The sequence below is a fragment of the Solanum lycopersicum genome, chromosome 1 (assembly GCF_036512215.1).
Source record: "Solanum lycopersicum chromosome 1, SLM_r2.1".
Lineage (NCBI taxonomy): Eukaryota > Viridiplantae > Streptophyta > Magnoliopsida > Solanales > Solanaceae > Solanum > Solanum lycopersicum.
The window spans coordinates 93,563,537-93,584,297 of record NC_090800.1 but is presented as its reverse complement, the minus strand read 5'-3'; the positions used below and the strand labels follow the sequence as shown (position 1 = coordinate 93,584,297).

The window sequence follows — 20,761 nt, the reverse complement described above, 5'->3', positions numbered from 1 at the left end:
TAATAAATTTGCGTTGTATTTTTGAAAAGTTAAATTTATTTTTGAATAATTCAAAATAGATGTAACACTATTTTTAAAGAATTTAAATAACATAGATTCCAAGAATGCCACAATTAGTATCGTAAAATCAAAATCAATGATCTTTAATAAAGACAAAAACCAATAGACATTTAATTTCTAACAAATTTTGAGTAATTAATTATGTTAACTTGTAAGTACAAATGTAGTTTAGAATTTAAAAATCTTTTAAGAATTTATAGACAAAATTCTAATTAAAATTTTTAAGTGTTATAGGTCTCGTGTATCACAAACCCCTTTTATATATTGGTGAAAAAATCCAAATGCAAGAAAACGAGTAATCAGTTCACATTCTCTCCGTGACACAGCTATGATACGTACACAAATAATGCAGACTCGCAGTAGCACAAACAACGATCCAAAATCCATTCCGCCATTCATCTGTGAGTAACCTGTCACTTTCCCATTACTCTTCTCTTTCTTTCTATATCTTTTTTTGTTCCGCCATTGATGATTGATGCCATTGCTCTTCTTCTTTTTCATCAGATTTCGGTCGTCGAATGTGTAAGTTGCAAATGCCAATTCAACAACATGGTTGTGATTTCTTATTTTATATTTTTGGTGAAATAGGTTCAAACAGAGTTTAATGGAATAGTCGATAATATCGATGGTTTTGTCTTCTTTGTTATGTAGCTTTCTGCCAGATTGTTAGTAGTATGTGCATGCATTGGATTGGGTTCCGTTTAAAATTTTGATATGGGTTATCGATTTTTATACATCTGTTATAATGATTCCCCTGTTTTATTCGAAAGAAAGAGAATCTTGATAGTTCAATCTAAGGTTCTTGGTCTGTTAATTTGGGCTAATGCTTCTACTGTTTATTAATGAGATATCAAAGTGCCAAAGTAGAAAAGGGGTTATGATTGATTTTCTTGGTTCGTTTAGTCTCTTCAAGCTATGCCCCTGATTTCAAACTTTTATCAGTAGAGTGCATCTTAGATTCTCTTTCTTCGTTTTTTTTTTTTTTGTCTGTCATTGATGGTAGATGCATTCTCGTTCTTGCCTTTTCATCCGATTTTGTTCGTCGTATGTGTAAGTTGCAAATGCCCATTCAAGAACATGGTTTCTTTATCGTGTGAGTGATTTCTTGATTATATGTGAAATAAGTCCAAATAGAGCGTAACGGTATAGTCGTTAATAGAGATAAATTTATTGAACCGTCTGTCTTCTTCATTGTGTGGCTTTCTGGGAGATCGTTAGTAGTACATGCATGCATTGGTTGGGCTCCGTTGGAAGTTTTGATATGGGTTATCCAATTTTGTATCTGTTAGATGATTCCCCTGTTTGATTCGAAAGAAGAAAGAAAAATTAAAGAAAGAGAATCTTGATAGTTGAATCTAAGGTGCACTCTACTGTTTGATTAATGATATATCTTGATACATCATACATCTGTATGATGATTTCTTGTTTTGTTAATTGGGCTAATGCCTCTACTGTTTCATTAGTGACTAATAAAAGGGCCAAAGTAAAAAAGGGTTATGATTGATTTTCTTGGCTTGTTTAGTCTCTTCAAGCAATGGCCCTTATTTCAAACTTTTATCAGTATGCATGGTTACTGAGTTGTGATTTTGATGCAGATTGTTGAGCCTCTGAATTAATTTGTAAATCCATAGAGGCTTCAAGAATGTCAACGCATTCGGGGGATGTATCTAACAATGATGCTAGTATAAGAAATATTGATTCATGTAGTACTGTAACTGAATTGGATGACATTGATTTCTCGAGGTTACCTAGGCCAAGAAACTTGAACATTGAGAGGCAAGGTTCATATGATGAGAAGTCCCTTACTGAAACTCAACTGGGGTTCTCTCCTCATCCCCCTTCTAGAGCTGAAAATTTTTTCCGTGCTTTGGAGCATTTTGATTGTATATTTTCTCCATCAAAAAGATCCGAGTTCACTACTCCCAGGTCACCTTTTGGGCAAGGGCCACATCCTATGGTTGCTGAGGCTTGGGACTCTTTGAGACGTACTTTGGTGCACTTCCGTGGACAGCCTGTTGGGACAATTGCTGCTCTAGATAATTCAGATGAAAAGCTTAACTATGATCAGGTAAAGCCTGTTATGTTATAATTGTTACAAGGTCAATGGTCTGTGCATTGTTGTATTGAGTAGTTAACTTTGTCTCTGTCAATGGAAAGAATTTTATATTTGCTTAGTGTGAATCATTGATTTCATAATTTGGCATTTACATACTCTGCAGTTGCTATAGGAATTCGAATTACCATCACCTCATGTAAAGTTATCTATAGTTGACTTGACTGAATAATTTTTGCGTATGAAACAGTACAGTAGAAAAAAGCTTGTTCTTGATTACTTGTGCTTGGGATAATTGTATTCTGTAGTATAGTAATCGGGTCAGTTTAGTGTTACCATTGGGAACCGTGTGCAATCACTCTGTTATGCTATTGGTCCAAATATGAATTGCCCTTTTATAACCATCTACTGCAAGTTAATAAATTTGTTGGTCAACAATGTTTGGCTCTTGATAAATTGTGCTAATTGCCAGAAGATCACTATTCAGAGGGGAGTAGAGATGCCATCTTATTCCTCTGAGATATTTTTGTAGTCTTCTACTTAATAAGTTATAGTTTCTTTTATCCTTCCGTAATAATGAAAGTTCCTTGTTCAATTGAAAGGGTTAATATTTGGATATAATCGAATGCCAATTTGTGTTGTGGGCACTGTATTCCCCAACTCCAAACTCATGATTTACTGGGATCTCCACTTAAGCTATCTTCTAGATACACTAATATCTGGACAGGATAATTTCCTTTGCTATTAGAGGACTCGAAAGGAAGTCAGGTCAGTGAGCAATTGAGTTGTATTCTTGCAAAGTTCATCGGTCAATACACTTTTTGGAATATCTCTTTCTTGTAGTTGATAAATGTTTCTAAAGACATTAGAAAAGGATTCTTTTTGTTGTACATGGAGGAGGTCGTTGTACAAAAGGTAGTGGTTGTTATTCATGATCAAGATGTTTATTAATAGCCATCTTTAACTTCAGGTGTTTGTCAGAGATTTTGTTCCAAGTGCACTGGCTTTTCTGATGAACAGGGAACCCGAAATAGTAAAGAATTTCCTCTTGAAAACTCTTCGTCTTCAATCGTGGGAGAAAAAGATAGACCGGTTCCAACTGGGAGAGGGTGTAATGCCAGCTAGTTTCAAGGTACTCCATGATCCGGTTAGAAATACCGAGACATTAATAGCAGATTTTGGCGAGAGTGCAATAGGAAGAGTGGCTCCTATTGATTCTGGATTTTGGTGGATTATATTACTTCGTGCATACACAAAGTCTACAGGGGACACCTCCTTGTCTGAGCTGCCTGAATGCCAGAAGGGTATGCGCTTGATTCTCAGTTTATGCCTTTCAGAGGGGTTTGACACATTTCCAACTCTTCTTTGTGCCGATGGGTGCTCTATGATAGATCGTAGAATGGTGAGTTTCTTCTTTTCAAGCTTGTTCTAAATTTGAATTACTCTAATTCCCCTTCGGACAGGGTTGTCATTGTGGAGTCCAAATAATATATATGCTCTTTTGCCATGACAAAATTGTTTTCACCTACTTGAGATAGGCTGAATATTGTACTCTTATTTTACTAGAAAGATAGGTCTCTCATAACTGTAGTACATCTCTTCATTTAGCATGAATGTTGAGATTAGGTGGATTTTTTTTCAAGTGGCATCTCTTTTTGTAGTTCCTAAACATTTCTTGCATACGTGTCTCTCTTTATCTCTCTTCTTTTTTCATATCAACCTTTACATTCAAATACATAATGTGCAAGTGCTTGCTGCAACTAAAAGAAACTTGCCCTTCTGTATCTTCTGTGCTTTAAGTATGCACTTATATCCTGCAATTTCACTGACTACTTTTTGTGGTAAACAAACATATCAGGGTGTGTATGGGTACCCAATAGAAATACAGGCACTATTCTTCATGGCTTTAAGGTGTGCGCTTCTTTTACTCAAGCATGATGCTGAAGGGAAGGAGTTCGTAGAACGGATTGTGAAGAGACTGCATGCATTGAGCTACCACATGAGAAATTATTTTTGGCTTGATTTGAAGCAACTTAATGACATTTACCGATATAAAACTGAAGAATATTCCCACACAGCAGTCAACAAGTTCAATGTCATGCCTGATTCTCTTCCAGAATGGGTTTTTGATTTCATGCCAGTTTCTGGTGGTTATTTCCTTGGTAATGTCGGTCCTTCAAACATGGATTTCCGTTGGTTTTGCTTAGGCAACTGTATTGCAATTTTGTCAAGCTTAGCAACCCCCGAACAGGCAACCAAGATCATGGATCTTATTGACTCACGCTGGCACGAATTGGTAGGAGAGATGCCCTTGAAGGTTTGTTATCCGGCTATAGAGGGTCATGAGTGGCGGATTGTAACAGGATGCGACCCAAAAAACACTAGATGGAGCTATCACAATGGGGGATCATGGCCAGGTACCTATTTAACTTGTTTTGTTCTATGGTATAAACTGAATTTTGGAATATAATAGGGATGAGCTGATGATTATCTCAGGGAAAAAAAAAATGTTTTTCCAATTGTTGTTTGAAGGTTGATTTTAGTTATATTTGAAGATCTGCATAATTTGGTTGGGATATCGAATCACTCTTTTAGTTCCTCATAAAACAAGCCCAAGGACTTCCGAAACTGTGTAAAACTGGGTATTCAATTCTTTAGAAACATCATTGACAGAGTTTTTATCATGGCTGTGCGCCGCTCAGCTCATACATAATATTTTATTATAGTGATTTTCCTTGTATGCCCTATTTTGATAAAAAGAAGTGTGTAGTAGATCCCTCTCATATTTGATTGTATGTGGCTACAGTGCTTCTATGGCTCCTCACAGCTGCATGTATCAAGACCGGGAGGCCTCAGATTGCAAGGCGTGCCATTGAACTTGCTGAACAGCGTTTGTCCAAGGATGGGTGGCCTGAATATTATGATGGAAAACTTGGCCGATTCATTGGCAAGCAAGCTCGTAAACACCAAACATGGTCAATTGCTGGTTATTTGGTGGCAAAGATGATGCTTGAAGACCCATCCCATTTGGGAATGATTTCACTTGAGGAGGACAAGCAGCTGAAACCTGTGTTGAAACGATCAGCTTCGTTTTGATTACTACATCCATCTTACCTGACATTCAGAAGTTGTTTCTAGCTTATAACATGCGGAGAAATACAATTGAAGTCCCCAGGTCCAGCAAGGCAATTCAGTGGTCTTGTAAGAAATAGTATAGAATGTGTAGTCAGATATGGTTAGTCTGATTCTTTCTTGTTTTAACTGGAATTGCTATTAGTTTCTGTTTGCCCAAAACATGCTATCTTGTTTCTTGTACTCAGTTTAGCTGCATTTGCAACCTTATTGCTGTGACCACCTGTTGATACGTACGATCATATTCATGTTGAAGAGTATGTTCCCAAAAGTGGTGAAGAGAACTTGATTCAAATGGTAGAATTATATGTTCACAAAGAGGTTAAAGTTAGTGGTGAAAAAGAAACAAAAAGTTTAATTTAATATTTGAAAAATCCTAAAAAAATTTAAGCCTGATATGGCCTTATCACATGTTTATGAAACCATCAATATCCTTCAAAAAAATTTGCCATATTTTTGAAAAATAAGATTTTATTTTTGGCAGATCTATTATTATTATTATTATTATTATTGAGACATTTAATTAGAGATGGATAATAGTAATTTTATAATTACAATTGCTAAATCAAGGCAATAAAATATTTTAATTAAATAAATAAATATATCGACCCACAGGCCACAAGGTAGGTGCATAGTTAGTGGTGTCCCAGTCCAACTCCAAAGAGGATTCCTAAATTACTACTGCCATTTCATTTTGAAGTTCCAATATTTCAATCTGTAGATTTCATCATCGAATTTTGGGTAAATCAACTAATCGAGAAAAATCAGTATGAGGACGACACGGAGGCCGATCCAAGTCGTGTCGACATGGGTCCGCCGGCAACCGCCTAAGGTCAAGGCTTTTCTGGCCGTCATTACCGGTATGGCGGCGTTGGTCTTGCTACGCGCCATCGTCCACGATCACGATAACCTCTTCGTCGCCGCTGAAGCTGTTCATTCAATTGGAATCTCCGTTCTCATCTACAAGCTCATGAAAGAAAAAACTTGTGCCGGTAATTCAATTTCTTCAAAAAAGCCTTCTTATTATTGTTTATTGAACAGATGGATTAGAAAAAATTGCTTCTTTGGCCTGAATTACTGAAGATCTAATTAGCAGAAGTTTTATTGATTAGTCATTTAGGTTAGAAACAACATGTTTTACGGGGAAAAAATGCGAACTTCGTAGATTAGAGGTTTTTTGGTTCAGCTGCTGATGAATTCGAGGGTTTAGTTGTTGGATTCGAAATTTGAACTGAAGAATAGAAGGGTTTTTCATGTTTGATTGCATTCTTTTTTAAAAATGACTTTTTTCTTAGGTCTGAAGAGTTCGTAGGATGGGTGTTGTGAAGGGGTTGGGGAATCTTGTCTGCTGTAGTCATATGCTATGCTCTTTATCGGTTAATATATATATTTTCAATTTTATTGAGTGGTGTTGATTTTGTAGTAGTTTGAATGTGACTAGTGAATTGTATGATCCACCAGTAAATTAGAGCAACTTTTCCTTTTGGTGCCTTGTTCTTAATGAGTGCAATTATTGTTGTAGGTTAAAATGTAGTAGCTGCAAAACTTGCTTTGGTTCTTTTTTTTTTCTTTTTCATTGTCAACATTAATCAAAAGTAGTACACTCAGCTGTATAAAGCAGTATGTCTTCTCGTAGCTAGCAATTTTAGATCTGTGAGGTGACTGTGAAGAAGTGCTAGAGCACTTGCTTAGATTTGAAGTTCTTGCTAGAGATGATGTCTCTTAACATAGTAAACATGAGTTACATATCCATTGGAAAGAAGTAAAATATGAGATGGTGGAAGCAAAAGCCAACTGGCTTTACTCTTGTCCTTTGAATTCTACTAAATCATCTATATCCCCCATTTGGTCTTGTCTACACCAAAAATAGAAGCAACTGAGGGATTTCATCTTGATTTTCTGCATCTGACTGCTTCTATCTTCAAAATTTCTTTTCTAATTTCCTTCTACACTGTCCACCATATGCTTCCCAGCATTGCCACCAACTCTGTGTTTTGTCTACCCCCACTCCCTTCCAACTGTTAAGCATTTGAAAATTAGTTTTGGTATTAACCAGCTCACTCCAAGAATATTAAAGAACATTTAATACAGACTGTTGTCTTGCTATGTAGGAATAGATGCTTATTGTTTTCTGCATCCCGTCAACAAACTGGCATCTTGAGAAAATCTGCAAATGTAAACCTCTGCTCTGTAAAGGTTCAGTAAGCAGGCTTTTCTAATGACCAACAAAGTAAAGCTAGAAACTTTGTGTGGGATTTTGAACCATCATAGTTATTAGCAGCACAAAGATTTCTCATTAAGGAAAGTGATAATATTTTGAGTTGGACCAAAAAAAGGAGTAAAACAACCTTCTTGAGATTGAGTGAAGCAGTCAAACTTTCTTTCATGACTTCTCTGCTAGTTAAATGTCATCGTTGGAATTGACAAAAGATTTTTCCTTGAGCTCTTTAAAAGTCATCCAATTTGAGTTATAAGAGTATGGGTGGTTTCTTTTACATTTTCAGGAAGAAAGAAAGACTTTAATCTTCAATTGATTTGATCGTTGTACCATTCCTTTAATAAAATCAATGCTAGTGAATACATCAGAAGCTAATTAGCGGGTAGGTAGGGCTGCCGCCTGTTGTACCATCTTAGAGAGAATTTAAGTGAAGAAACATATCCAAAAAATAAAAAGTGACAGATATCCCTTCAACATAGGTCATCGACAGGATCTCCGAGACCCACGAAGTTCGAAAGCCAAGATCTTTCATAAAATGGTTTCCTATTCAAAGAGTGCGCAACTGCGTGGATAAGCTCAGACTAACTCGCCAAATTATACGTTTTTAAGGAATCCTATTAAATTTTGGTTTTGAGTTTTTTTTCTTCTCATATATCCTCTTTATTTCTTAGAAGGTACAAATTTTTCTTCCATTAGGGATCTGTTTCTTGATTTCAATGTGGAAACTGGAACATGTATTAGGGACCTTGGTCTTGTATTTCTGTTTCAATCCTATGCCTCAGTTTGTTCTGATTGACTCTGATGTATATCATTGCAGGTCTTTCACTCAAATCCCAGGAGCTCACTGCTATGTTTTTGGCTGTTAGGCTGTATTGCAGTTTTGTCATGGAATATGATATACACACCTTACTTGATTTAGCTACGTTAGCTACAACCTTGTGGGTTATTTATATGATCCGGTTTAATCTTAGATCAAGTTACATGGAGGACAAAGACAATTTTTTAATCTATTACGTGGTAAGTCACAAACAACTTATGTATACCTTTTTCCAGTTTTCTTCTTGAGTTGGACTTAGTTGAGGCTAGTTTCTCATTTGGTATTTTCGTCTCCAAGAGATATCTTGTTATGTTTATAGTGTTTTATGTATGTGGCTCATGGATATTACATGCAAGTAATGAGGCTAATTTGAGTTATTTGGACTTCAGAAGTCATTTTGTTGATATAAAGGTCTATTGATTGGTTTAAGCAATTCAAAAGTATAAGTGTATTATGCACAACTAACGGTATCATGATCTGGTCTCGTCCCTTGCAATGCTATTTCCAAATATTTCACTTATTGACTTATTTGTTTTTTTGCATAAAATATGTTGCTAGTGGTTTTTGCACGACTTTTTCATAATTGTTAATTCTATTCATTATACGAAAATGATATTAAGTTATTAGATGCGAGGTTATTTTGCTCTGAATAATTTTTTCCATTTATAAATCTCTGCATTGTTTTATAATATGAACTGGTTGCCAGGAAACAGTAGGATAGTTATTGGAAGCTGTAGAATGACACAGTCTAAAAGGATTGCCGCCACCAGGCACTCTTTTTCTTATGCAATGCTAGATGTACTTGGCCAACTCTCAAGTAATGTAGAATAACATTTTCTGGCGCATAAAAAGGTTTAAATATTAAGGGTTGTTTGACCTACTACGCAATTTATATCAGAAAATCGTGCAGGTATTAACTTCTGCATGTTTTCAGTTTTGTAACATTTGTCACTATTTCTAAAACATACCTAGTATAGTTCTACACGTGGGGGCTGGAGAGAGTGAGGCGTATGCAGACCTTACCCCTACCTTTGTTGGGGTAGAGAGGTTGTTTGGTGATAGAACAATTTATAGAAATGCAAGAGTAAAACACTTCAATGAAAATTTTGAAAAAAGAAACATACTCGCATGCCCTATGTCACTCACCGGACATTTGCACTCCTCTTCTTCGCATGCCCGAATCATTTTAACCTCGCTTCCCTCAAATTTTCCACCATGGAGGCTACTCCCACCTTGACCCGTATGTCTTTGTTCCTAATCCTGTCTATGTCCACACATCATTTAAGCATCCTCATCTTTGCTACCTTCATCTTTTGGACGTTTGAGTTTTTGACTGGCTAACACTTCACCATGTACACCATAGTTGATCTAACAACCACTCTGCTTTATCTTTAAGTCTCGGTGGCACATTTTTATCGCATAGACCTGCAAGCCTCCATTTCATCCACCCTGCTCCAATACGATGTGCAGCGTCTCCGTTGATCTCCTCATTTCCTTTGATGATAGACCCAAGATAATTGAAGTTCCCTCGCTTAAGGATGACTTGTATATCAATGCTCACTTCCCCTCCTCCTCCTTCAGTGCAATACTAAACTTGCACTCCATGTGGTCTTTTTTAGTACTGCTCAATCTGAAGCCTTTCAACTCTAGGGTTTGTCTTCAAATCTCCAGTCTACATTGAACTTTGCCACATGATATATAGGAAACCTTCTATTCTTGTATTAACGAAGCTATAATATATTGTCATAACAATGTTCAGGATGTGTAAAACTTTTTATTGCATTTTAACATCTTCATAATTTCATAGATAACAGAGACAAAAATGTTTTCGTATCATGTGTTTTAGTGTTTTGAACATAATGTGTAGTCATTTACGATATATAGCACACATTAGGAAATTAGGTTTATTCTTAGGCAAAATCCACACCAGCATGAATATATGTTTCTTGGTTGTGTTAAATTATTGAGATCTGTGTTATTTAGGGGATTTAAGATAATGAAAATGGTTCAATTAGTTTTATTAGAGGTGATGACTATTACTTGTGTAGTTCATAAGTCAAATTTGAAAACTTAAAACTCATTAATAATCAAATTATGTATAAAAGAATGTGACCGAGGGAATACAATTTTTTATCATCATTTGGACTGAGGCGTTGTTATTGGTTTCTGTTTTAGCTGCTTGTAAGCATTTTGAAGTAGTACTCTGTTCATATATTATTTTTTGCAGTTTAGCAAAAGCATGTTAGTGAAGTGACCAGAGAGGCTTCTTATTTTTCCATGCCTAGAATCTTTCGTTTTCATAGAATTATCTCTGGACTCTAAATGGAGTCAGAGTGGGTTTCAGTTTTATCTGAGAATGTGAATTGTCTTTGGTTCTCTCAAGCAGCTGGTGTCATTATTCTCTTTGTTTTTGTTGTGATTTTGTTTGCATGACTCTTGTGATGCTACCCTCTGCACAATATTTCCTCTTTTCATTTTGAGAAGAAAGCATCTGTTCTTTTTTCCGTCTTCTGCAGGTGATCCCTTGTGCTGCCTTAGCTTTACTAATTCATCCATCTACATCACATCTCTTCGTCAATAGAGTCTTCTGGGCGTTCTGTGTTTACTTGGAGGCAGTTTCTGTGCTACCTCAACTTCGTGTCATGCAAAACACTAAGGTATAATTGCATGCCAACAGTTATGTAATGCAGATTTCTCAACCCCCCCCCCCCCCCTCTCCCTCATTATTTTTGTGTGTTGTGAGAACTGCCTTTGCTTGCCTTTGACCACCTCTTTGCTGTTTTGTGCACAGATAGTTGAACCATTCACAGCTCATTATGTATTTGCATTGGGTGTTGCAAGGTTCTTAAGCTGCGCTCACTGGGTTCTCCAGGTTTGATTTGCAAATTTGCAGTTCTTGTAGTAATTGGATTTTAAAACTCTTTAAGTAACTTTATTTGAATATCATTCATAGTTCCTGTATGGATGCCTCATTTTATGATTTTACCCAACATGGTTTTCTTTGACGAACAATTAACGAGCTTATATGATGCTATGATTTCATGTTCCTTGTTGGCTGGCCAAGTTTTACTGTATGGAATACCATTAGTTGGGCAGGCAAGGAGTTGCATTTTGATCACATACCAAGTACTCACTATGTTATGTGGAATTCATTAGGGATGTTCAATTATTTCTTTAATTGGTTGATCAAGATGTTTAATGCATTGGTTGGGCAAATTTTCACATATTTGGATTTTGTTAGCATGTTGTTTTAGCTCTAACAACCTTATGATTTTTTCGTTGCTTTGTGACAGGTTTTGGATAGTCGCGGCCATCTGCTGGTAGCATTGGGTCATGGTCTATGGCCTTCTATGGTTTTGATATCTGAAATAGTTCAAACCTTTATCCTAGCAGACTTTTGTTACTACTATGTTAAAAGGTAAAATAAGCTTCTCTCATGTCCATCTGTTTCTTATCCTCTGCCATTCCGTATTGATGATGACCTTTTACATTTTTCTTATTTATTGGCAGTGTTTTCGGTGGACAGCTGGTAATGCGCCTTCCTTCTGGGGTCGTGTAACTTACGATTGTGATAGTTATGGACAGAAATTTCACATTCGTTTGTCACTTTTCTTTTGGTTATCTTGGGTTTCTGTAGAAGGTCCCAGCTCTTGTCTAGGACCCTTGAGGCGCAATGCACCTTTTGTGAAGTTAGCACTATCTTAATTATATAAGCAGTAGATTTTCTTGCTATGATAGACTATTTTACTTTGTTTAGCAGGTAGCACTAACATATGGCTTTTGGATATGTACTCATTTTTGTACTCATGTACTAATGTACAATGAATGATAAATGATTTCTGACATAACTTTTCCTGAATGTACTCCTCCCCTCGCCCTTTCCCTTTCAGTAGGGTCATGTAACAAGGGACATACACTTACTCGTTTCTGTCATAGTGGGATGAACTCGTAACACAAGTTTTCTGAGTGAAATCTGCAACAACAGATCATCATTTCACTTCCACCACAGAACGTCCATTTCTTTTGATCTGCATTTGTTGAGAAATTTTCAACAATGTAAATTTGTATGTGGATGAAGGGGAGTGTAGGGTTTATGTACATCTTACTCCTACCCCTTTTTTTTAAGCGTAGAGACTGTCCTTTTGCATAAAAGTACAACTAATGAAACCTAAATGCGAACATATGAAAGACGTTAAGAGGATGAACCCTTTGCGCCCCTAGCTTCACGACTGTTTAGATTTTGGTATTCCTACCTCTGCCACATTGCCTGTTTCCTGACCGAACTTCTTTTTAACCAAATGTGTCTTTGGACATTGGCTCTACCCTTGAGTATGTAACCTATTTTCAGATATATTTCCACTAATTCAGAGTCATTTGATTAGGTAAGCAGCTTTTGCTTTATCTTTGTCATTTCCTTCTAAAGCTAAAAAATAAGGGAGGATAATCAAGTTACATAGCTGCCAACTGAACAGATTATTGTTTTATGATATTTTAAAAAATGATACCGCAGTGCTTTTAAAACAGAAGAAAATCATTTTAAATATATTGTATCGATGAGAAAGTTGATTTGCCAAGTTTTTTTTCTTGAACAACGACATACCCTTTACCATTATTCGTGGGAATGAATTGAATATGTTATTATTATTAATTTTTTTTACATAAATTGATATATTTGAAAAATAATTATTGATTTTAGCAATACTTTTTATATATTACCATTTATAGCAATATTATATTAAATTTGCAATATGTATTAAAAGTGAATTATACATACAATATATTTGAATTATAATTATTTTATAAAATATATTATAATTGTTTGGTAAAAATTTGACACATTGTATCAAAAGTATATTAAAATGTCTGATAAATGAATTATCTATCATTAAAATTTGTATTATATATGAATAAAAAATTATTCTTTGTAATATAAATTAAACTTGTATTATAAATGATTTAAAATTGATCAAGTGAAAAAAAAATATTATTGCTATAAATAGTAAATACTTATATATTATAATATATTTACGTAAGTTATTATTATTATTATAATAACTAACAACATACACAAGTCTGGATCCATATCTTGTACTAGCAGTACTATTTAATTACCATTGTGCGGTAACATCATTAAAAAGTTGCCTGATCGTATATGGTTTAAAATGTGGGATGTGAAGATGAAAGTGACAGCAGAGTATTATTGAAGTAAAAAATAAAAATTTCATTTTCATTGTTGTCCTTTTTCCTTTTTATTTCATTTTGTTGGGTTGCTATGATTTTTTGTTATAAGTGCGTCCAGAAGTTTCAAATTAAAATGGAATATAAATATTTGTACAGAAAGGAAAAGGAGAGCTCCAGAATACAAACAGCTGTAATGCACACAAGATGCTAGCTGTTGGGCTTAACTCATTCACAGTAATCACATTACACCACAAAAAAAGGAAGTAGCATTCATTATTGTTGTTGTTATGCTACAAATATAGTACTCTAATAAAGTATATATCATTTATATACTACATATTATTATTATTAATAATAAACTAGTATTAATACGAAATCAATTACTTAAACGTTAAAATTTTGATTATTTTATCTGATTGAAATATTTGTATAATTTATTAATGAAAATGATTGTTTGTACTTTTTTGTTAAAAAAATTTCTACCTACTTAACTGATAATCTCTCTGTCCCTATTTAATTGTCCACATTAGAAGTGACACGGCACCAATTATTATCATATGTTAGTTACAATTTTATGTTATTTTAAAAGATTATGCAGCTCTCCAAGTATAATAAATGTATTTTTCTAGTTCCAAAAAACATGCATTACAACTTAGTAGTACTAAAAATTTTCTAGAATTAAATAAAGACATATTAGAAAAAAAAATTATTGTCCTTCCTTGATTTGTTAAAATAGACAAATAAATAGAAATAAATATAAAAGAAAATATAAACAAGTAAATAGGGACAGAAAAAGTATTATGATATGATTAAAATGTTTACTTATTTATCTTGTCAGTCATTAAATGTATTGAATTTATTTGATATGATAATGATATATGTATTTTTTTGAATAACAAAATATTTGATACAATCGCACTAGTAAAATTTGAATTGGATAAAATTAAAGTTCAAATTTTTTAATATCGTACCATGGTTGTTGAATGCTGTTTGCTTTTGACTTGAAAAATCATGATCTTATCTTTTTTTCTCATATGCAACTTTGCAAGTTTTTGTGATGGCACAATTTCCAAAATCCTAAATAATTGTCACATATACAACATTAATGCTTTTTAACTTGATAAACTTCAACTACTGGTCCATACGCGTTTTCTTATTAAAATGGAACTCTTTTGTGGTCATATTATAGCTTTATTAGCTGTGTGCTAAAGATTAAGATAGATACCCTTTTTTTTCCTAGTATAAATAGTGGAGTCAGTTAAGATATAAATTAAAATATATATTTAAAAAAAAAAAGTAAATACACAAAATAGTCAACGAGATTCAATGCATAATATACTAGTAATATTTTATTGTTTTTAACTTATTCATAGTGGATAATTTCTGACTCAGAAGTATTAATTGACTCCTCGTGAATGATTGGGATTTATTGTTTATTTTTTTTAAAAAAAATAAACACTGTACCTTAACTTATATTGGAACTGATTTGTGAATTTTGAATCATAAATTTTACATATTGTGGTTTAACAATGAAGTTTAAAGCTTGAAGAGTCTTATCGATTAAAGATGATTAGGACAAAAGATAATGTGCATGATTCGTCAAAAAACCTTTAATTTTAAAAAAATTGTGTCGATCATGCATGTATATCACCTAAACTTATTTGTATATATTACAAATTTTAGAAGTGAAATATATTTAATGAATGAAATAGCACATTAAACAATAACTATTGAAATAGAAAAATATTAGTTAAAAGAGATTGATTTTCTTTTTAAAGTTGGACGTTTTTGAAATTTTCTCAAGTTTAAATAGTTTCTTGGTTGGTATAAAGTCAAATAATTTTATTTTTTTTAGGATACGTATTTATGTGTTATTTCTAGTACTTTTTAAAAAGGTATGTTTCACTGGAAAATTCAATTTCCAAGCATAAAAAATCTTCGAAAAATCAACATTTATGAAAGGTAATTATGAAAACAAATGGGGTCGAGTAAGAAATGAGCTTCTTATTATCTTTAACTTGAATATATATATATATATTGTGGCGGAATTAGAAATTTCTGAAAGGGTGTCCAATAATAACAACTTGTTATGTTAAAAGTTTCTAAAATAGGTTATTTAATCATTTTGTATGTCATTTTACTTGTATATATGCTAATTTTTTCCGACAAAAAGTGTCCAATTTGACAGTATTTGACTATGCCAATATATATATAAGTAGTTGAACTTTTTATCGAGGGATAACAGTATTTATCATAAACTGAATTTTTATCTCGATTTATGTGATTCAAAAGTTTTTTCTAATGTGTTAGAGTATTATGATTTATAATATTTTGTAAAATAATTTTTAAATATATAAATTTTATTTCTAAAATAATTCATGATTAAAAAAAATTAACAATCTGGCTCTTAAATTTTTTAAATAATATCAGGTAAATTGACAGAGAGAGGTAGAGTAATTAAGATAAAAAAAGTGTAATTTTAAATAATATCAGGTAAATTGACAGAGAGAGGTAGAGTAATTAAGATGAAAAAGAGTGTTTTAAAGAGATATACATGAATGGTACTTTGAATTATTTGTTAGATAGAATCTTAAGTTCTCTTTTGGCCAAGGATAATATAATTAGGAACCAACTTGTTTTAATTAATGTAGCTTTGTAGACTTTGTGTTAGCTATGTACACCTACCACAGCACTTATATACACTTTGAAAAATGTACTAATCATTCCAGACTCCATGATTAAGCTGTTAGATATTTTATCAAGTAATTAATTAAATTCCTTTTCTCGATTTAATAGTATACTGTTAGGATCGAATTCACACACACTTGATAAATGAAGAATACATGAGTTTTCGAGAGAGATGAAAAATCTAGAGAGAGAAACCAATAGTTTGTGGTAACACTTCGTGAATAAACTTTTACAGTGGTGAGATATATATATTAATAATTCAGAGTATGAACAGTTACAGAGAATAAATACAGAATAAACAGTACAATCTAAAATTTAAACCGCGTAAACATTAATATATGTCAGTATATCAAATATTAATCAGGCTTTATAACCTAACATATACCCCATTAACCTACTACAGTATTAAGCATCACGTACGAAAAAAAAATCGCATGCATGAAACCTACTTGTATAGTATATATATATATATATTTTTTTTTTTTTAAAAAAATATTCTTTTTGCCAAGTGTGTTTTTCTATTCTATTTGTCTTCATATACATGATTCTATACATTACCACTATTTCCCCCCACTATAAATACCCCATTTACTAATCAATTTTCATAAATCAATTTTTTGGAGAAAAAATCTCAAAAATATTTCAAATTCCAATGGCCATTTCTAAAGCTCTCTTTGCTTCATTACTTCTCTCCTTGCTCCTTCTCGAGCAAGTCCAATCTATTCAGACTGATCAAGTGGTGAGTTATTTTATTTATTCCTTAGCTTACACAAAAATTATATTTATCCTAGATATATTTTGAACTCGTAATAAACAGTCAAAAAGATTATAATTTGGATTAGTGTTTCATCATAAAATTATGTTTCAAACGTTTTCTTTACTACATGAAAAAAAATTAGTCGACTATCTAAGTATATATAGAAAAATTTAATCATATTCCTTAATTTTTCAAGATTAATTTATTCACTGGTGATATATGTTTGACTTTTGCAGAGCAGCAATGCTATTTCTGAAGGCGCTGATTCCTACAAGAAAATTGGTATTTTCTAATTTCTTATTACTCTCCCGCTAGAATGCCATACAACATTTTGTCACCTTTTTCAATTTATAAATATCTATTCCCCTATGTCATGTATCAATTATAAATAATACGCTTCTTATATATTAAACCTCGAACATCCTTAAGCGAAATTCGAGCATATATAACTAATTATTAATTTCTCATATATATGTTGTTTACGTACAGACTGTGGGGGAGCTTGTGCAGCAAGGTGCCGATTATCATCAAGGCCAAGATTGTGTCATAGGGCATGTGGAACTTGTTGTGCTAGATGCAACTGTGTTCCTCCTGGTACTTCTGGCAACACTGAGACTTGCCCTTGCTATGCCAGTTTGACTACTCATGGCAACAAACGTAAATGCCCTTAAATTTCTTCTAAAAATATCGTATATCGTGTGATTACCACGGATATGTTATTATTGTAGTGTATTATTTTGTCATATATTGTGTCAATAATCAAAATCCAGTAAAATATCTTTAGCGTGGGTAATTTATTTTTTGGGGTGTTGTCTTTGTAATTTTGAGGAAATTTTATTTGTGTGTTGATTAGTACATCTGGTGTAATATTTATTCTGGTTTGCATTGTATTGTATAATAAGATGAGGAATAAATGAAGTTTGAGTATATTATTTTATATGTGTTTTATTCTTGGATGTTAAGTTTTATAGTACGGAATTAAATAAAGATTATTTGTCTCATTCGCAGCTCATTATTTTTCATACTATCGCATTGCTTCTAATATACTTCTAGACACGAATGGTTTAAAAGAACTTTTATAACATCATGTTACCTGTGGTATTGAATACATCAGTAAATGAAAATTATAAAACAAATTGAACCAGAAGGAATATAGTAAACACCAAAAAAAAAAAGTTCAACAATTGGACTTGCATCGAGTACTCTTTTAACATATTCGAATGATGAGACTCTTTTTCGTTTATTTTGTCGAAAAATTTTCAAAGATCAGTGACGCACGATTCAAATAGTGAGATTCTTTGTAAGAATACCCTCAAAGGTAATCCCAGGGCCAAATGCGAGAATCAATCCCCAATCAGTGATGTCTTTTTTCTCCTCCAACATGTATTCCAGCACATACACAATTGTATTGCTACTTGCATTACCATAATCTGCCAAAGCTCTTCTACTAGCACTCAATTTATCAGGAGACAAATCTAGCTTTTTCTCTAGCCTGTTTAAAATAGCAGGACCACCTGGATGAACTGCCCAAAACAATTTGTTGTATTCTCTATCTTTGATTCCAGAAATATTTATTAACTTGTCACAGAAATCCTCAATATTATCTTCAATTATCTGAGGTAGTTCCCTTTCTAGCTTGAAGCTAATTCCCTCTTCAGTAAGCCTGCAAATTTAGAGGTGGCTAAATTAATCTATTAAAGTAATTTGTCTAAGTTTAAACAGGCTTGACTGAGGCTTGGACAATCCTCCTCCCTATAAGCTAGTTAGTTTTTGGGGCCATAAGTTAGGCCTATGACTTAATTTAACAAATTTATCAGAGCAGAGCTCGTCTCACTTGATGTTGAGATCTCCAAAATCAAAATTGTCCACGCACCAGATACTGAGCACTGGGAGTGAGATGGGGTGTTAAAGAATGACAAAAATCTCACATGATTAATGAGATGGGTGTAAAGCTTGGATAATTCTCTTCTCTATGAGCTAACTTTTGGGGCATGAGTTAAGTGTAAGACTTAATTTAACAGGTTATAACATTGGTTTCTCAGAACTAAAAATATACTCGCTATACCTGCCATCAATGATCTTTTCTGTATCAGGCAAGAAATGCTGAATAGCAGTATGCAATTCAAAAAGAGGTCTTTCGATATCTCGAATCGGGTTAGATCCGATTATCATAGCTCCAGCACCATCACCAAAAAGAGCAACACCAACTAAATCATATGGCCTATCAACACTAGGTGGTTTGAACCCAATTATAGTAGTCTCTGAAGTAGCTAACAGGACTCTGCTTCCTGGATTATTCTCAGCAATGTCCTTAGCAACACGAAGGCCCGCCACACCACCAGAACAACCAGCAAAATACAGCATAACACGTTTAGTTTCCGGGTTTAAACCAAGTCCTTTGGCTAAGTAAAGATCTCCTCCTGGTAATCTAGCTTCACTTGAAGAAACATAGACTACATGTGTAATGTCTGAAATTGGCCTTCCCCATTTCTTAATACAAGATTGTGAGGCTTCAATTGCCATTTCTGTAACTGCTGCATTGCATATGTCTAATCTTTGTTTTACTGTTGGAAGTCCTTCAACTGCTAGTTCAGGATATTTCTTTAGGATCTCCTCTGACATTACCACGTACCGCGTTTTCACTGTAGTCGTCTTGCCTGCAAAGTTAAAGGAAACGAAGAACAAGATAATTAAATCCGCTCAAGAGGCAAATTCAGGATCCAAAAAAATATTGCACTAACTAGTTATTCATGAACATAAAGTATCTATAAAATATATGAACTATGTTTAGGCAGGTAGCTGGAAGACGCAAAAAATGGGCATTAGACTTGTAAGTTAATATCAAAATTTTAATCATGAGATAAAAATTGTTTGATACGAGACATCAACACATTCTCTCAATCAAAGGGCATTGGACTTGTAACTTAATCTCAACAAGAAGCATGAATTACTCATGAGTCTGACTCTGATGTCATTGTTAAGAAAATGAACCTCAAAAGCTAGCTCACGAGAAGAGGATTACCCAAGATAATATAACGAGAAAACAATCATGCTATCAGCACCTTACAGCTGCTAAATAGATGTTTACGGTTAAAAGAGTGAAAGAAAGGAAAAGATTACAGAGTCGAGTGAGCCTCTGCTTGAGTTCTGGATCATCACAGTTGGTGTTTTTGAAATAGCCATCAACCAAAAACTCTTGCATAACAAGCTGATGAGGGAAAGCTTTGCCCAGAGCAAGAATGGTGGCGTTTCCAAAGTTGATTTCATTCCTTCCTTCCATTTTCTCTAATATCCCCATTTACTCACTACTTGATCCTTTGAAGGTGGATATAACTTTGTGTTTATAACACGTACTAAATAGTTTTATGTTACTCAATACTTGCCACTTTGAAGTTGCACAACTTTCTATTTATAACAGGTATTGAATAGTTTATGTTAGATAATTTAAGCGGTTTTAGATGTATCATCAAACTGTAGAGGGGCTCAAATATTGTTGACTATTGAGTTTTTGGGGATTAGTTGAGGAACAAGATGTTCATGATTTTGACAGTCCACAAGTTCTATCTCAATTTAGTAATGTTGAATCTTGATACGTGGTTGGTGGCATTCTGGTTAGAAGAAGTTCAAGATACAACCTTGAGCAGAATGAATCTGTTACTGCAAGAACAAATAGACACAAATAATTCCCTCACGTAATGTGCAGTCTAGGCTCTTTTATGAGTTGGAACTTTTGCCCTACTCATAGCTCACCCGCTCTTGAAACAATTACTAAGCCACTAATAATGATACAACATCATTAATTGCGATACGAAAGTCGACAATTAAAATCAATGTATTTAACTAAAAAAATTAAAC

The 20,761-nt window shown here is 33.6% G+C and overlaps 4 protein-coding genes across 5 annotated transcripts; 3 read left to right on the top strand and 1 right to left on the bottom strand.

Annotated features, from left to right (window-relative positions):
* The first annotated feature begins 324 nt into the window (after window positions 1–324).
* On the top strand, window positions 325–5,455 carry LOC101253328 (probable alkaline/neutral invertase B). Of its 2 annotated transcripts, XM_004230862.5 has the most exons (6): window positions 331–461; window positions 565–582; window positions 1,656–2,128; window positions 3,084–3,515; window positions 3,972–4,530; window positions 4,920–5,455. In XM_004230862.5, the coding sequence occupies exons 3-6, from the start codon at window positions 1,703–1,705 to the stop codon at window positions 5,207–5,209; spliced, it is 1,707 nt and encodes a 568-aa protein (XP_004230910.1). In that variant the 5' UTR covers window positions 331–461; window positions 565–582; window positions 1,656–1,702; the 3' UTR covers window positions 5,210–5,455. The 2 variants fall into 2 exon arrangements, with proteins under 2 accessions (XP_010315360.1, XP_004230910.1); XM_010317058.4 differs by lacking the exon at window positions 565–582 and having other exon boundaries at window positions 325–461.
* A 237-nt stretch (window positions 5,456–5,692) lies between these two features.
* Window positions 5,693–12,128, top strand: LOC101258414 (uncharacterized). Its single transcript, XM_004230881.5, has 6 exons — window positions 5,693–6,237; window positions 8,281–8,480; window positions 10,797–10,937; window positions 11,072–11,152; window positions 11,574–11,698; window positions 11,791–12,128. Exons 1-6 carry the CDS (start codon window positions 6,015–6,017, stop codon window positions 11,837–11,839), a joined length of 819 nt encoding a protein of 272 aa, XP_004230929.1. The 5' UTR covers window positions 5,693–6,014; the 3' UTR covers window positions 11,840–12,128.
* Window positions 12,129–16,750: 4,622 nt separating this feature from the next.
* Window positions 16,751–17,844, top strand: SN2 (snakin-2). Its single transcript, NM_001320213.1, has 3 exons — window positions 16,751–16,888; window positions 17,143–17,188; window positions 17,396–17,844. Exons 1-3 carry the CDS (start codon window positions 16,802–16,804, stop codon window positions 17,575–17,577), a joined length of 315 nt encoding a protein of 104 aa, NP_001307142.1. The 5' UTR covers window positions 16,751–16,801; the 3' UTR covers window positions 17,578–17,844.
* A 122-nt stretch (window positions 17,845–17,966) lies between these two features.
* Window positions 17,967–20,304, bottom strand: LOC101257313 (type III polyketide synthase B). Its single transcript, XM_004230877.5, has 3 exons — window positions 20,027–20,304; window positions 18,972–19,563; window positions 17,967–18,569 (listed from the first exon to the last, which is right to left on the bottom strand). Exons 1-3 carry the CDS (start codon window positions 20,202–20,204, stop codon window positions 18,188–18,190), a joined length of 1,152 nt encoding a protein of 383 aa, XP_004230925.1. The 5' UTR covers window positions 20,205–20,304; the 3' UTR covers window positions 17,967–18,187.
* Window positions 20,305–20,761: the final 457 nt, after the last annotated feature.